Source organism: Hyperolius riggenbachi, chromosome 8 (genome assembly GCF_040937935.1).
Source record: "Hyperolius riggenbachi isolate aHypRig1 chromosome 8, aHypRig1.pri, whole genome shotgun sequence".
In the NCBI taxonomy this organism is placed as follows: Eukaryota; Metazoa; Chordata; class Amphibia; order Anura; family Hyperoliidae; genus Hyperolius; species Hyperolius riggenbachi.
In genome coordinates, this window is record NC_090653.1 from 32,893,753 (window position 1) to 32,911,503 (window position 17,751).

Consider the following 17,751-nt stretch of genomic DNA (forward strand, 5'->3'; position numbering starts at 1 on the left):
TGACCCTGAAACTAATACAGCTTAAAGGGAACCCGAGATGAGTGAATAGGAAAGCTTTATACATACCTGGGGATACCCTCCAGCCCCCTCGCTGCAGACTAAAGCCTCCTAGATCTCCTGGTAGCAGCCCCATCTCCGCAGCCAGTTGGGCATACTGCACATGCGCGGTCTGGCCACATGCATCTGCCCCACTCCAGTTGCCAGGAGTGGTGAGTGACTGCGCAGTACTACTGGGCAGGCACAGAATCCTCCCAGGCATGGGACCAAGACAGTGGAGCGCACCTGCCTGTCTTGATGCCGACTGGCCGCAGAGAACGTGGCTGCTATGGGAATATCTAGGAGGCTTTAGACCACGGCGAGGAAGAGATGTGAGCGGAGTGGGCTGGAGAAAGCCCCACGTATGTATAGAAAAACTTTTCTATTCACTTTTCTTACTGTCCCACAACTTGTGACAGGATCATCGCCATTTTTAAAATGGATGGTGGAATATTCCATTGATCACAGTGGACAAACAGGAGATGCGGGAAAGGAGAAAGATTGTAAAGCAAACTTTTCGGTAGGTAAGTAGAACGTGCGTATGTTCATTTAAAAAAAAAAATTCAGTTAGGTTTACTTTAAAAGGGAACCTAAACTGAGCAGGATATGGATTTTTCCTTTTAAAATAATACCAGTTGCCTGACTCTCCAGCTGATCCTGTGTCTCTAAAGCCCAATCTACACGATACGATTCTTTGTACGAGTCGATTACGATTCGATTAAATCCGACATGTCCGATTGGGATTCGATTCAGTTTAATTTGCAATTGCAAAACAATAGCAAATCAAATTGCATCGAATCGAATCCCGATCGGACATGTCGGATTTAATCGAATCATACAAAGAATCGTATCGTGTAGATTGGGCTTAATACTTTTATCCACAGCCCCTCAACAAGCATGCAGCATAGGTGCTCTGACTGAAGTCAGACTGGATTAGCTGCATGCTTGTTTCAGGTGTGTGATTCAGCCACTACTGCAGCCAAAGAGATCAGCAGGACTGCCAGGCAACTGGTATTGTTTAAAACGAAATATCCATATGCCACTCAGTTTAGGTTCCCTTTAAGTACAGCAATAAAATCTTGAAGGGGGTTCTAAGCTTGTTATGTTACAGACTCATATAGTGCGGCTATTCATAAAACGGTGACTGATGGAGGGAAAGGCAGAGAACCAAACAGATATTGTAACAGTCCACGGCCCATATGCAATTACCATTATCGCATAAGTTTTCTCCTGGGTGATATTTTCACACATTGTCATTATAAAGCCTTTTAAAGCACCAGCAGGCCAGAAATTCTAAATTATTTGGAGTACTTTTCACCTACTTTTTGATACTTTGCAAAGTGCCGAAAAGTTATTTTAACCACTTCACTCCAAAGGGGTTTTACCCTAACTGACAAGTGCGATTTCCATCTTTCCGTGCTCATCCCTTTCATTTGCCAATAGCTTAAAGAGACACTAAAGCGGAAAAAAAAATATGATATAATGAATTGGTTGTGTACTATGAATAATTACTAGAAGATTAGCAGCAAAGAAAATATTCTCATATTTTTATTTTCAGGTATATAGTGTTTTTTCCTAACATTGCATCATTCACTAATATGTGCAGATTACACAACACTCAGCATTCAAAATGATTCTTTCAGAGCAGTCTGAACTAATGACCGCTCCTCTGGCAGAGAAAAAGACATTTGTTTACTTACAGTTGAGATAATAAAAGTCAGAAGACAGCCCTCTCCACGACTTTGAAAGTTGTAGAGCTTAATGGCTTTTTTGCATAGAGATAACAACTGGAGTTTCTTAACTCTTCCTGTACTGGAAACAATTAGAATGATGTATCTGATCTTAATGTTTTATTTTTTAGCTGCACTACACATACAAATCATAATAGCGTAATTTTTTTTTCGCTTCAGTGTCTCTAATCACTACTAATCACAATGAAATGATCCATCTCTTTTTTTCACCACCAATTGGGCTTTTTGGTGTTGATATTTGTTTTCAGTAATTACTTTATTTTCTATGCATTTTAAAGGGAAAAACAAGGAAAAAAATTAAAAAATACACTATTTCTCCAATTTCATCCCCTATAGTTTTAATATAAATACTGCTACTGTACATAAAACCCACACATTTTATCTGCCTATTTGTCCTGGGTATCACAAGATTTTAATTATGTCCCTAGTACAAAGTATGGTGACAATATATTTGGAAATAAAGGTGTATTTTGTGTATGTTTTTTACTTTTCTCACGTGCGCGCACACAGCGCAGCAGTGCCGCTTAACTAAGAGGCTCCAGCAGGACATTTAATAGGCCTGCTTGTCTAAGTGGTTATAGAGAACATTAAAACAAAAACGCAAGAGAAAAAGTTAATTGCATATGGGCCTAGGTCTCTAAATAAAAATAATTATTTCACCATTTTTTCTTCAGCATTGACTATGAATAAGATAAATGAGCAGAGAGGGGCAAATGTAAAGCGCCCGGTCTAATCCAGCTTTTTGTTTTATATCAATCATGGACTTAAAAAAATGCAAATATTGGAGGTAACTACACAAAGGAATTATCACGAAAAAAAAAAAAAAAAAAAAAAAAAAGAGAGATGAGTTTCACTTACCTGGGGCTTCTCCCAGCCCCATGCAGCCATCCTGTGCCCTCGTAGTCATTCACTGCTGCTCTGGTCTCCCTCCGCCAGCTAGTTTTGAGTTTGCTGACGGCGGGCCGCATTGCATACATTTTTACGCATTCCCGCTGGTACAGGAACATTAACATACGTTTTTAAGCGTTGCAGGTCCAACGCGTACATTTTTACACGTTGAACCACTAACGCGTAAAAATGTATGCAATGCACAAAACTAGCTGCCAGCGGGGGACTGGAGCAGCAGTGAGTGACTACGAGGGCACAGGATGGCTGCATGGGGCTAGTAGAAGCCCTAGGTAAGTGAATTTTTTTTTTTGCCCGATAATTCCTTTAAAGGAGAGTTTCACTTACCTGGGGCTTCTACTAGCCCCATGCAGCCATCCTCTGCCCTCGTAGTCACTCACTGCTGCTCCAGTCCCCCACCGCCAGCTAGTTTCGTTTTTGCTGACCTCGGGGTCGGCCGGACGCATTGCATACATTTTTTAGCATTCCCACTGGTGCAGGAACCTTAACGCATACATCATTTTGCGTTAGTGGTGCAATGGTAACAAATTTTAGCGTTGCAACGCGAAAATTTGTTAGCGTTCCATCGCTTAAAAAATTATGCATTAATGTTCCTGCACTAGCGGGAATGCTAAAAAAATGTATGCAATGCGGCCGGCCGACCCCGAGGTCGGCAAAAACAAAACTAGCTGGCAGCAGGGGACTGGAGCAGCAGTGAGTGACTACGAGGGCAGAGGATGGCTGCATGGGGCTGGTAGAAGCCCCAGGTAAGTGACATTTTTTACAAAGAGCTTTGGGTGTAAGGAATGATGATAACCAAGTGTGGAAACTATGCCAGTTACAGCACAGAAGGATCCAGAATCTGCAGTGCCAGAACCAAAACATTGCATTGACCATCTCACACATTGGACTGACCCATTGCAAACTTTTTTCGGCCTCCACAGAGTCTGGATCTGGACAGATCATAATTTTAAGCGGAACAGAGATGAAAAACGAACTATAACAAGTGACTTGTGTATATATATCTTGTCTAAAGTTTAGACAGTTTACACAGCAAATCTAGCTGCAAACAGCTTTAATAGAACATGATTATTTCTTCCTGTGATACAATGACAGCAGCCATGTATGTAAACATTACACAGGAGGCAAGCTTATCTGCATCTTGAGCAAAAAAACCTAATCCCCCCTCCTCCTCCCCTCTGCCTCTGAAATCTCTGGCTAGTAATACCTCACCCTCCTCCTGCCCGCAGAGGGGAGGAGGAGGGGGGGGGGATTAGTTTTTTTTGCTCAAGATGCAGATAAGCTTGCCTCTGTGTAATGTTTACAAACATGGCTGCTGTCGTATCACAGGAAGAAATAATCATGTTCTATTAAAGCTGTTTGCAGCTAGATTTGCTGTGTAAACTGTCTAAACTTTAGACCAGACTGAGCTCCCATGAGCCCTTGCTACTGTCTGAAAGTGCCTTGGCTCTCTGAAAACCTGTGGGCGTGGCTTGTTTAGTTTATAGGGAATTAGAGTATTAAAACAAAAAAAAGTATTTGGCTTGAGGAATGCCCTATAAACAATAGGAAAGGAACACAATTATGCAATGAGTAAAAGCTCATCTAGGATCCACTTTAATTTTTTTCAAATTATCTGTTCATCTCGAGTCAAGAACAGTCACTGAATACCCCCCATTAAAAAACCATATTAGGGACTTCTTATCAACAGCAGCGCACCTCCATCATCATCGACTGCCTGCTCACTCTTCTGCAACTCCTCCTCAATATCAACTTCAGACTCTTCCGACTCTTCATCCTCTTCTTCCGCTGCTGCCGCCTCCTCTTCCTCCTCCTCCTCCCCAGAGTCATGAGAGGGCGTGCCTTTGTTTCCTGCAGAACTCTGAGAGCAGAACAATGACAGATAAGGATGGAGCAGGAGTATCCAGCAGAGGGAAGGAGATCAGAACATGCGAGACAAAGAAGTAAGGACACCACAGACAGGTCTGCAAATACAGAGAAAGTTACAGAACCTTTCCCCTGCTCTCCAAAACACACACTGTGCTCCCAAAGCCTTGGGGGGGGGGGGGGGGGGGAACAGGTTACCAGCCAGTATCTCCGCATATATCTGCAGACAAAGTGCAGGCACAGTTTCATGGACTGTTGGGAACTGGGAGAGGGGCTTAGTTCTAGTCACAATGTAACTTTGGGGCCCCCCCTAACACCCACGTCCCATGAGCAGCATTAGAGTCCTCTTGGACCACCCCTCTACCAATCTGGCTGCCGCCCCCCACTTTATTTTTGTCCCCAGGGCACTTGCAGAGTTTGACAGTATAAGTATTGTGAATTCGCCTGTTCCAGCTGTTGTGCTCCTCAATTGGTCCATGTACTACAGTCTTCATCCACACAGGGGCGCCTCTGCTCTGTGACCCGGCACATGTTACATAATGATATGTGGCATGTCATGAGGAGAGGTGACCCCGAGAGGATGAAGATGGGAGTGCACAGACTAATGGAGGGGAGCACCAGCCAGGAAAGACTGGGAGGCCGATTCAACGCCGGGTCACTTTAGTGAGCAATAATTTTCCTGGCTGTACAATAGTGTATGTCTTATGCCCGACTCTTGATTAGGATTCTTGTATTGTAATCTAAAATAGTTTAAGAAAAAACAAATATTGACCAAACAAAAGTGTTCCCCCGAGCTTGCTTTAATTTTAAGCGACAATCAGTGGCCCTGTCCACTTTCACTGATATCACAAACTGAGGAGCGCATGACAATTATTACTTTAGGTCTGTAAACCCCATGAGGGGGAGCCACCTCATAGCAACCGTGCTAAGCCAAAAATGAAAAAAAACTAAAGCTGTCTTCAACCACAGACCAAAACTTTAATCATTCCACAATTGTAGAAAAGCAGTACATGGAATCCATTAGACAGCATTAGGAGGAATGTTTCATCTTGCAGTGTGAGTGTTACTGTGATACGCTGCTCCAGTTGTAGGTGTGGTTTAAGAGTTGGCGTTGGGTGTACGTAAACCGGGAGTATTACATCAGCTGATGTCCTTGAAATACGGCTCTGATATCACATTTTAGGGGGGGGGGGGGGGGAGATAAGGGGGATTTTTTATGGCTGTACAAACTGTGTTTTGTCAAAGTTTTGGTCTGTGGTTGAATACACCTTTAGTTTTTCCATTTTTGCTTGACCACTTTCTCCCTACTTTCCAGTACCCACAGAAGCTACCTCATCAGGCGCTACACGGCCCCTCCCCTACATTGAACTCCATTCATAAAATTTTTACGGTAAAAAAAAAAATCTTTGAGGGAAAACACCGCACCAGTATTTTACACTTTTGTGTGCTAATTCATAAAGAAGTTTACACTTGCGATGAAAGGTCGAGGAATTCCTGCACTAAACCAGCAGTGCTGGCTGAGTGGAAACATTTTCTCTGTGCAGAGAGAATTACAATAAAAGAGGCAGCACCAACTTCCCTTTAGATGTGCATTTTTTTTTTTTAAAACTGCCTCTCCTTGTCCTGAATCTTCTCTGAAGCTGTCTTATAGTCTTTCTAAACAATCTATTTAATTGCCGCAGCTTAGAAAACGTCAAGAAATGTTACACATGCAGGCTTTCTGATGTGAAATGTATCTGAAAACAGGTACCTAAGGGGTTAAAAAACACAGCCTGGGTATTCTGGGATGCATTTTTTGTTCTGCTCTCACTGCTGCTTCCTGGGAGGTCTGTCTCAATTAACTTAGCTGTTATCCGCTGGTTTATCTCCTTTTCTAAACAGACGGTATTTTCCGTCCCAATTCTGCTTGCTCTAATCCTTATGAATTGACATGTAGTGACGTGTTGAGATAATCACCGCACAAGGCGGTAATTTCCCGCACTGCTCAGAAATTGTAGCTTTTGACGCGGAAACAGCTTTTATGAGTGGACACTTTGCTAAGTGCTCGGTAAAGTCAGCTGTTTAGAGCATTACCGCATGCGGGAATGCTTTATGAAGAGGCCATAGAGATGGAATGCGTCACTCAGCTGTTGCCTAGCAACACCTCTAAGGCACTCAAGATTCACTTCGACCTTGGCGGGTGTCACAAAGTGAGCACAATTGGTGCGTGTGCCATTAAATTGAGACAGTAGACAGATGCACTTGCTCTTTTGCATTTTAAACAAGATGGCAGACATACCCTAAGCTCCCTTGTCTTTCCTCTCTTCCTCTCCACGTCTTCCCCGTCATCCTGCATGTCTGCATACTTCTTGATGATGTCCTCCAGACGATGCTCTGACGTGTTGCGATTGTCCCGGAGGCGTCGCGCCAAGGACGAGTCGTGCTCAGCTGGGTCATAACCTGAAAAAAAAAGGCATGTGTGTAACTACAGTTAGATTGCCTAAATAAACGTATCAGAGTAACCAAATGTACACCATCTTCCCACGGTCCCTTTAACAGGGCGGAACTTATAATTTAAAGTGGACCTGAACTCAGAAGAACTTCCTCTCTGCTCTAAAAGATCCGTAACAGCATAACCACCTTTAAAGAAAAACATTTGTTACAGCTGATACAAATCCTGCAATAAATCAATCTGCAGTGTCTACTTCCTGCTTTCATGGAAGCAGAGATGGGGTTAACATGCTGTGTTCTCCAATTAGCTGATCTGTCATAGCAAAGCAAGTTCCTGAGCTGACACAGCTGAGAGAGATCAAATTACAGTTGTGATTAGTCACAGATGAGGGGGGATTAGACAGGCTAAACTCTCTAAATACATACAGGGTGCATTTCTCTAGGTTTTCCTTCTGTCCTGTACAAGAGTTCAGATCCAATTTAAAGGGATCTCAGCAGCAAATACCAAATGTTTAAAATCAAAAGCAGACAATGCTTCACCCAGAGCATGTTAATGGCATTCTGCAGCAGTGCCCTGGATGTGTCTTTTTTGCAGCATCTCATGGTTTCAAATAGCTGTAAAAGCTGCCATATTTGAGAAGCTAACCCCCCCTCCCCTTTTTACTGCCCTAAGCCATCATAAGGGTGTGAACTTCAGCATGTATGACTTCTCTTAGCTGTTTGAGCAGCAGTCTAACCCCTCTATCCCAATGTCGAATGCTTTTGTTTGATCTCAGCTACAATGCAAGAAAGACTAATTACAACAGTCCTTATCTTCCCTGCCGACCAGCAGAAGAATACAAGCTGTACTTAACACTTAAATGTAAAAAGAATAGGTGAAATGGAAGGGTTTTTTTGCCACATTTTTAAAGAGACTCCGTAACAAAAATTGCATCCTGTTTTTTATCATCCTACAAGTTCCAAAAGCTATTCTAATGTGTTCTGGCTAACTGCAGCACTTTCTACTATGACAGTCTCTGTAATAAATCAATGTATCTTTCCCCTGTCAGACTTGTCGGCCTGTGTCTGGAAGGCTGCCAAGTTCTTCAGTGTTGTGGTTCTGCTATGAACTCACCCTTCCTGGCCCCTCTATGCACACTGCCTGTGTGTTATTTAGATAAGAGAGAAGAGAGAAGCTGCTCTAATCAGCTGGATAAATCGTCCTCTGAGCTGGCTGGGCTTTCACATACTGAGGAATTACAAACAAGGGCAAAGCTGTTTGCAGGAAGAAAAGAGCAGCCTGAAACTTCAGTCCATGGGGGAAAGAAACACACAAATGATCTCTTGAGATTCAAAAGGAATGCTGTATACAGCCTGCTTATGTATGGATGTATTTTCTATGTGTGGACATACTGTACATCAACCTACTTCCTGTTTTGGTGGCCATTTTGTTTGTTTACAAACAAACTTTTTAAAACTGTTTTTAACCACTTTTAATGCGGCGAGGAGCGGCGAAATTGTGACAGAGGGTAATAGGAGATGTCCCCTAACGCACTGGTATGTTTACTTTTGAGCGATTTTAACAATACAGATTCTCTTTAACATGCCTTTTTAAATGTGCTATAGAGCTGCCCTGAGAGTTAAAAATGCTACTTGGTTCCCTTTAAGTGACCTGAGGTTTCCTGCTGGGTCAACTAATCCCACACTAGCTCTGATCATTATACCATTGGTATTATGACATGTCAAAGCACCAGCATGTCAGCCCATGTCAAAGCTCTGACAGGCGTTGACATACTGGTGTTTGCTTGATTTGTTTTGGGGGGAGGGGTTATTATTTTTCACTAATTATCACTGTATATTTTACTCCTGATGAAGCCCGTTATGGGTGAAACATGTTAAGAAATGTGTGTATGAAGGAGTGTTTACCACCTCACTAACTCCAGTATTTAGTGAGCATAGGGTCTGGATTATTTGGTAGGCTGGTGTATTCACACCATCCAGGTCTGGCCTACTGATTTGGTCAAGCCTGGGAATCAGTACCTCTGAGTATTGAGCCTTACCTTAGCACCCTATTGGTGATATACCACTCACATTTGTTCAAATTTCCTTATAACGCCACTTTTTGTACAGCACTGTCCTAGCCTGTATAGATATTTTGCGGCTCATTTATTTTAATTGACCTAATAAAAGCTATAATTTAAATGCGTTTAGGGGCCTTTTCCCCATAGGGAATACGTATCTATATAATCTCCCCCGAGTATCTATGCAGTATTTTGAAAGTAAAAATACATCCGTTTTCAGCGTATAGTGTAAAAAAAAGGCATGAGTTTTTTTATTTTCTTGGGGGAGGGGTGTTGCACATTTTTGCAGAGTAGCTAATGAACGTCAATGAGACTCAATGAGAATTTGCATGTGATGTGCGGATTTATGCTACAAGATGTAAGGTTTCTTTACGCATGCACATACACGAGTGCAATTTTTAAATAGAAGTTTAATTCTCCATAGACTTCCTTTGTATGAGGAGTGAATGCGTTTTAGCAAATTCGGACATGATTTTTTATTAAGTGTGAACCCTTCCTTGCGCAGCATGCTGTGCTACACAAGAGTCTATAGAGCAGACCATGGTCAGCCATGCTTGCTGACTGCACAAGACCTTCCCCATCACACTTGTGCGCTAGTATCAGGCACTACTTACACCGGGAAGATGGTCATTTTATGCAGCTTGGAAACTGACCAGTAGGAATGAGCGTACAGTCAATGGCATACAGATGCAGTGAATGGCAGAGGAGGGTTAACCAACCCTGGCAACGTTCCACCCTGCACTCTAATACTTCCTCATTCACTTCCTGCTGAATGAGAAAGTATTGAATCGGTGGAGCGCATCGTGGAACGCTGCTGCCAGGGACGAGTTAACCCTCCCCTGCCGCATCAGCTTCCCTTCCCAGCAACAGCACTTCAATATGCCTAAAGCTCATCCCTGCTGACCAGCAGCATTTTCAAGCTGCTCGGATTTGCATGAATTGGCATACCTTTACATTAACTCTTTAGTATTAGCATCTCCATTACCACCCTAATTAGTTTAGTGTTGATGGTATTTTACTTACAGCTACACTCCAGACAGACATTTTCCTAGACCTGTGCAAGTACATTCATAAGTTTGATATAGAACAGAGGCACCAGAAAGAATACAATACATTAAAAACAGCTTAAAGAGAGACTAACAAATGAAAGTGCCCCTAGGGGGTACTCCCCTCGGTAGGGGGAGGGGGAAGCCTCTGGATCCTATTGAGGCTTCCCCAGTCCCACGGCGGTCTCGCTGCAGCCCACAGAACGCACAGTGGACAATTTGTAAGGCTGTGCAATATTTTCCTTTTCTGGCTCCAGCGGGGGCGCTGTTGCGGCTCTCCAGTCGGAAATAGGCAGAAATAGCCGATCTCTGTTGGGTCCGCTCTACTACACAGGTGCATGAGACTTGCGCCTGCGCAGAAAAGCGGACCGACAGCGATCGGCTATTTCCGCCTATCTCCGAGCGGAGAGCCGATACTGCGCCTGCGCTGGAGCCGGGATGGTATATATTTACATCCTCGCTGTTCGGAGGGCCAGAGCGAGACCGCCGTGGGACACAGGAGGATGGGGGAAGCCTCGATAGGATCCGGAGGCTTCCCCCACCGGAGGCAAGTACCCCCAGGGGAACTATTTTTTGTTACAGTTTCTTTGAAAATGGGAGGTAGTGGTGGACTTACCTCCCAACAGATGACACAATTTCAGTACAGAACACAATTTTAATAGAATTTTAGTGCACTTTGTAGCAAGATGTTTTGTGAGTCGAGCCTGCTTCCTCAAGTAACAGGGGAGTAGCTGTGAGAAGCATCATGGGCACTTACACTTGTGAGTATTTCAGCTGTTGATGTTTTCACTCCAACAACAAGCCTTTACATACTACACCACAGTAGGCTCTTGGGTGTCTCCCCTCCCCTTTTAGTATTCAAGCACGTTCAAAAGTTTGTTTGGGCTGGTGTAACAACTCCTTGATTAACTGAGTAAAATCAATCAGTTATAAAAGCACCTGATCAGGAACCTAGACAGCCATTTCCAGTACCACAGACTGTCATTGCTATAGGCTAAAAATTTTTTATACAATAAAACTATTTCAAAGCGCTATAGCAAAGTTATATGGCTACAAATTGTCCCACAGAGTGCGCCGTCACCAGACTCAGGTCAGCCTTTCAAAAGTCAATATATACTTGTTAAGCGCACATCCTTAGATCCCAGTTGTAATCAAATGTTCAAACCACCTATTTCTATTCACTGTGTCTTGCAATACTTTCAGTGGAGAGTGGCAACCTCCACCATAGACACACAATAGTAATCAGACTCAGCAGACGTATTGGCCACTGTTAGACTGGCCAACCATGCACAAGTCCAGGAAGCCTAGGAACATCAGGATCCTGGTGTCACGTACCAGGAAGTGCAGAGCGAACTTGGAATGCGGCGTTACGAGCCGATGTGGAGTGGTGGAAGGCCAGCACACACATCACGCCCAGCCTGGCAACGGGGGTGCGCCCGTGGAAAAACTCTGTGTGATTTACATCTCGGCAAATGTGAGTGTGTTTTAGTGGTAACAGTATTACGCTATGTGAGGATTTCTTTCTGAGGACTTGTGTAAGAAATACAAAAGGAGGACAAGTGGCTGTTGGCAGTGGTGACACTAGGATCCCGATTCCTAGGCTTCCTGGACTTGTGCATGGTTGGCCAGTCTAACAGTGGCCAATACGTCTGCTGAGTCTGTTTACTATTGGGTGTCTATGGTAGAGGTCGCCACTGAAAGTATTGCAAGACACAGTAAATAAAAAATAGGCGGTTTGAAGATTTGATTACAACTGCGATCTAAGGATGTGCGCTTAATAATATATTGATTAATATTCTTAGACAGATTGAATCTACGTCATCCCTCTAAAGAGTAGGATGAAGCAAATCCAAGCAACCGTATGCTAGGTATCATACACTGCTCGTTTTTGAGACATTAAGATGGCTCGACAGATAATTTTCGATATGTCCCATCTCCCGCTCGATTGTTTCGGTGCTCGATTCCAGATAGCAGTGAATGGAAAAAGATAAGAAAAACGAGCGGAAGATAGGAGAATCGACTGCTGAATCGAGCAGTGAAACAATCGAACGGGAGAATCGGACGGCAAAAACGAGCAGTGTATGCCCAGCATCAGAGTGTACATGATAATCTGGTCAGATCCCACAGAACACCACAAGTATTCCATGCAACAGCCTCAGCCCTCCAAGAAACCACAGAGAATGCAAATACTTCTTCAAAAGATATTCGCACACAAAATGCCTTACTTTCTATGTAGAAACTTCCATTATTTTTGTACTTCCTGTGAGAACGTTATTCCCGTACATCACACGGTCGCCTCCAGAGCACAAATGGTTTTGCAATATAACATTAATACATTTCAAGTGAACCAGAGCTAGAATAAAGGGAAGAATCAATACATACCTGAGACTCTGTAATAGAGCTTCATTCGTGCCGGTCGGGCCGCTTTGGGCATGCAGGCGCAGAGCGCTCCCAGCGAAAATAGCACGGGACTGGGCTATGCATGTGCAGAGCAGCCCAACTGGCGCAAATGAAGTCCTATTACCGGAGGCTATTGGAGAGGAAGGAAGCCCCGGGTATGTGTACTGTGAGTAAAGCATCAATGAAATTCAGCAGCTTCTGCAGAGGAATGAGGTGTATTTCCTTTCAAAGCCCCGTGTAACACTGAACTGCCCTCAGCCAATCAGTGAGGAGCAGGAATGTGGGCGGGGAGTTAACAAGCTTCCCTCTCCCCAGCAATGTACCAGAATAGCGCAAGGCTAACTTAGATAAGATTCATTACAGCAGACACATTTATGATTATATTGGAATGCTTGCAATGCAGTGTAAGGATGTAGACAATGTAATAAACACAGCAGTGGGTAAATGAAATTTGATTTTATGGCGGACAATCCCACTTTAAAAAGGAAACCTTAACTGTAAAAGAGTTTTACTTACCTGGGGCATCTACCAGCCCCCTGCAGCCATCCTGTGCCCTCGCAGTCACTCATGGCTCCTCTGGTCCCCCGATGCCAGCTAGTTTCGTTTTCGGCCGCCATGCATCCGTTTTTATGCATCACTGCTGGTGCAGGAAGCTATCACAGACAACAACAAGTACATTTTTACGCGTTATGGGTCTAATGCGTATAATTTTACGGATTAGACCCGTAACGCGTAAAAATGTACTTGTTGTTGTCTGTGATAGCTTCCTGCACCAGCAGTGATGCGTAAAAACGTTTGCATGGCGGCCGGCCGACTCCCAGTCGGCAAAAACGAAACTAGCTGGCAGCGGGGGACCAGAGGAGCCATGAGTGACTGCGAGGGCGGATGCAGGGGGCTGGTAGATGCCCCAGATAAGTAAAACTTTTTATTTTTTTCAGTTAAGGTTCCCTTTAAAGCAAACCTAAGATGGGCACACAGATTTTATAATTACCCAGGGCTTCCTGGAGCCCCAATGCACCCCTCACCATCCTCCCGCGTGGCTCCGTTCTGGTATCAGTCCCGTTAACTGGCTCAGCTGCGCCAGTCAGGCTCTTCTGCACATGTGCGAGGGGAGGGCGTGCATGCGCAGAAAAGCCGACTGGCACGACTGAGCCAGATTACCAGGACCGATACTGGGCGAACTAAGCCACTCGGTAGGATAGTGAGAGTCGCATTGGTGCTCATGGGGCTGGAGGAAGCCCTGGATAATGATAAAATCTTTTAGTGTACACATCACAGGTACACTTTAATAAAAACAAATACAGAACTATACCTCCCTCTCTCTACATATCTTTCATAAACACTCACCTTTCTTATAGGAATCAGTCAGGTGACACCCAAAGTTATACACCATATCTAAGCGTCTCCTTTGTTGCAGCTTGTTGCCAAGATCCCTAAAGGTGTACTGCGCAATGCTTTGCAGCTGCTTGCGCGTGAGTCCCAGACTATGCTTGTCGTTGGCTTTCTGGACCACCTTAAACACGTCGTTGTAGTCCGGGAACTCGTCCCTGGTTTTATTGATGAACTTTTCCAGGCGGCGGTTAATCTCCTGGTAGCGGGTGCCCTGGTATGCGATGCGTTGTTCGATAACCCGGCCGGTGCTGCTGGAGCACTGCTTTAGCTCGCACAGCTTTTCGAAGATGCGCACCAGCTTGCGCTTTAACCGGCATTCCTGCATGTAGGTAGAGTCCTCGTCTTCCATTTCCTCTAAAGTCAACTCCTTCTCTTGTAACTTCATGATCTCCTGAGAGTAAATTCGCAACAGGTTCTCCAGGTACCGGATCTGGCGCTTGGAAGCTCCTTTCTTTTCCTCCACCTGCTCTTGCAGCTCTGCGGTTTCATTTGTGTATTCAGCCTCGTCCACGGAGGGCTGAGGGGCAGTCGGTACGGAGGCCAGTTTGTTTAGTTTCAATTTCCTCTTAGTCGTGCGCGACTTAAGTGCTGTACAAAGGTCGTTTATGTAAACGAAGACTTTCGATGGCTTGTTTTTTATCCGGGTGTGACAATGGCCCAGGGTGTTCCTGAACTCAACAGAAGCAAGGTAGGAGGGGTTGGCATTAGAGAAACGTTTATGTAGGAAGGGGATGACTGATGGATGTTCGGCAGTCAACTTGGTGGAGAATTCCACAATCTGAAATAAAAAGACAGAGCAATTACTTTATTGGTGGACATAGCGGCCCTGTGACCACTGAAGACTATTCCTCTAAATCATAGACTTCCAGAAGGTCCAGCTCCAACAGGCTCTAGGACAGTGCTGGGCAAACTACAGCCCACGGGCCGAACGCTGTTACTGTGGCAGCCAGCGGGTAATACGCTGGCACGTCCCGACATCGTGTCATGTGATGCAACGTGGGAATCGGCAATCAGGTGAGTTTTAAGTTCCCGTTATCGCCCGCGACTCTGCAGGAAGGAGGGGGTGGGGTGGACTTGGAGAGAGAAGGGGAAATATTTCAGAAATGCGGCCCGTGGTCAGCAGAATGTAAACTTTGCTAAGCCCCGCTCTAGGACATTTCTCTCCTGAAAGTCACTATGGAGTGCGCATCTAAGGTTAGGACGCAGAACTGGAAATAACTTGGCTTGGCCACAGCACCCCCCCCTGAAGCCAACAATTGGACATCAGGAGAGCTAACAGTCACATGACCATCACTGCACTCAGCCTGTCGTCATGGTAACAATGTTACGGTAGCACAGTGGCCAATTTGTTTTCACTTGCAGCGTCTGAGTGCCGGCCTGAATCCTTGCCAGGCCACCATCTGCATGAAGACTACATTCTCTCCAGGTTGATTTCCTCCCATTAACCAAAACCAAACTGGTAAGTAAACCCACACTGGTTTGTGTAACTATGATTAGTAAGTTTAGAAACTAAAGAAAACATGAACTAAAAATAAACAGGTTCAAATGTGTTTATATTCCTTATCCTAAAGTGGACTCCTGGAATCCCATAACCCTAAAGTTTACCCGAGGTGACATGATGAGATAAACGGCAGTGTTCTCACCAGGCTCTTTTAGCCGGGTGCTAATTTTGGTGAGCGCCCAGCTGTCATCAGCTCACCTCATCCTCCTCCTATGCTGTAAGCCGAGTTGCACCGGCCCTGCATTCCCCCCCCCCCGGCTAAATTTTCATGCCAACCGGCTGAAAAAAAAATTCTGGGGAGAATAGTATGTTCAATGCCAACCATACAAAGAACTAGGTGGTGGTGTTTTTTTTTTCTGCCTGAAAGAGTTAATCATTCAGGTATGCAAGGCACAGGTTTCTCTCTAGTCCTGGCTGGACTATAGCACCCCTCACTGGTAAGGAATTGTAAGAAATTACAGCCATAGAACTCTTTCCAGGCAGAGAACAGCTTCTGAATGCAGGGGATAGATTTAAAAAACAAACTAACGATAGTTCATATATTTTAGCTAAGACACAGACTGTGTTAAAGACTCTAACCATTTCAGCCACCCAGACGTGATCCTCACGTCCAGGAGGCTGCTCTGCTGCGGTGCCCCCGTTTTCCCCTGGTAGCCCTGGGATCAGTGAACGGGAACATGGTTCCCGATCACCGATCCGTGTCCCCAGCAGAAAAACCGAAGCGCTCTTACTAGAGGCTTCAGTCTTTCTGCAAATAAAATTTTCCGCTTCGTCCTTGTGCTTCCGGTAATCGAGAAGCACAAGGAGAAAAAAATAAACTCAAGGTGGCCATCTTGTGGCTAAATAGTAAAACTACATCGACATTTTTTACATTACAATTTACACAAATAACATTAAAAATAACTGTTTATTTCCCACAACGGAAAAAATGCACCTTTATTTCCAAATAAAATATTGGCGCCATACATTGTGATAGGAACAACATTTAAATGGTGTCGTAACTGAGACAAACTGGCAAATAAAATACATAGGTTTTAATTATGGTAGCGTGGATTATTTTAACGCTATAATGGCCAAAAACTGAGAAAATGAATTTTTTCCATTTTTTCTTATTAATTGTTAAAATGCATTTATAAAAAAATAATTCTTAGCAAAATGTACCACCCAAAGAAAGCCTAATTAGTGGCGGAAAACACAAGATATAGATCAATAAATTGTGCCAAGAAGTGATGGTTATTAGCGAATGATGGGAGGTGAACATTGCTCTGATGTATAAGGTGAAAAATCCCAGCGGGCTGAAATGGTTAAGCAAGGACAATCAACTTTTTCAGATTTTAAACAAAGAACTGGGGGATTAAAAATAGCTTTTAGTCGGAGGAGGCTAGATATAATGGTTAATCTCAGTTTATTTTCACTTCAGATTTACTTTAAACCTTATACACATTCTAGACCAGGCATGGGCAAACTCGTCCCTCCAGCTGTTACGAAACTACAAGTCCCACATTGCATTGCAGGAGTCTGACAGCCACAGTCAATACTCATAAAGGCAAATGCATTGTGGTGCACCTCAGTTGAGAATCTAACGTGTACTGCCCCCTTGGAGCCTTGGCAAGCAATTAGCCTGGCGGATTGTCTGGCTTGTGCGCTACCCCTGGGCACTGTCCTCCCTATTCTCCCCGCCAACTGTGTTGATCCATCAGGACCCCCCCATTGCAACAGACGTGTTGCTAGCCTGGAGGCTACGATGCGTCCGTACAGCCTCAGCACTGCACTGTCACCTGAGAGATTAAATCTCAATCCCTGCCGGGTTACATGCATCCTCATGTCTACAAGGCTTTATATTGGTTTTAAAAGATAGAAATTGAGGTTTATTTTTTTGACTGCATGAGGTAAAAAAGGGGTAATTTTGTCATGTTTAGTTACGTCTGTTCTGTGCTCCCACACAGATTAATCAGAAGAATTTCATGGCCCTCAATCACTAATCAATAAGATCAGTAACATTACAAACTGCGAAAAAGACTGGCATGCAGAGCCTTGGAATCATTTCATATTGCAGTGAGTATAAAGTTACACTGGCTAGTTCTAAGTAGGGTTGGCACTGTACAAACATGTTTATATCACTTTGGGTAGTCTTTGGACTGTTGACCATTCTCATCCCTACACAATATGGTCCCTGAATACATAATGAACATGCACCACACCTCCCACAACCTCAGATCAGCAGGATCCATAAACTTGGTCACTGCCACAGTGTACCTCAAAACCTTTGGAGCTAGAGCTTTCTGTCATGCAGCCCCTACTCTTTGGAACTCCCAACCACACCCAGTAAAGACAGCACCATCCATGGAGCTATTCAAATCCAG

The 17,751-nt window shown here is 44.2% G+C and overlaps 1 protein-coding gene across 2 annotated transcripts in view; it reads right to left on the minus strand.

Annotated features, from left to right (window-relative positions):
* The window catches only part of DAXX (death domain associated protein), a 53,209-nt gene that overhangs the window by 16,255 nt on the left and 19,203 nt on the right, over window positions 1–17,751 (minus strand). For both annotated transcript variants that reach the window (XM_068250191.1, XM_068250190.1), the window contains exons 3-5: window positions 13,843–14,665; window positions 6,838–6,998; window positions 4,392–4,554 (exon numbers count right to left, since the gene is read on the minus strand). In XM_068250191.1, the coding sequence (XP_068106292.1) occupies window positions 4,392–4,554; window positions 6,838–6,998; window positions 13,843–14,665 (1,147 nt within the window). The remainder of the gene's footprint in view (window positions 1–4,391; window positions 4,555–6,837; window positions 6,999–13,842; window positions 14,666–17,751) is intronic.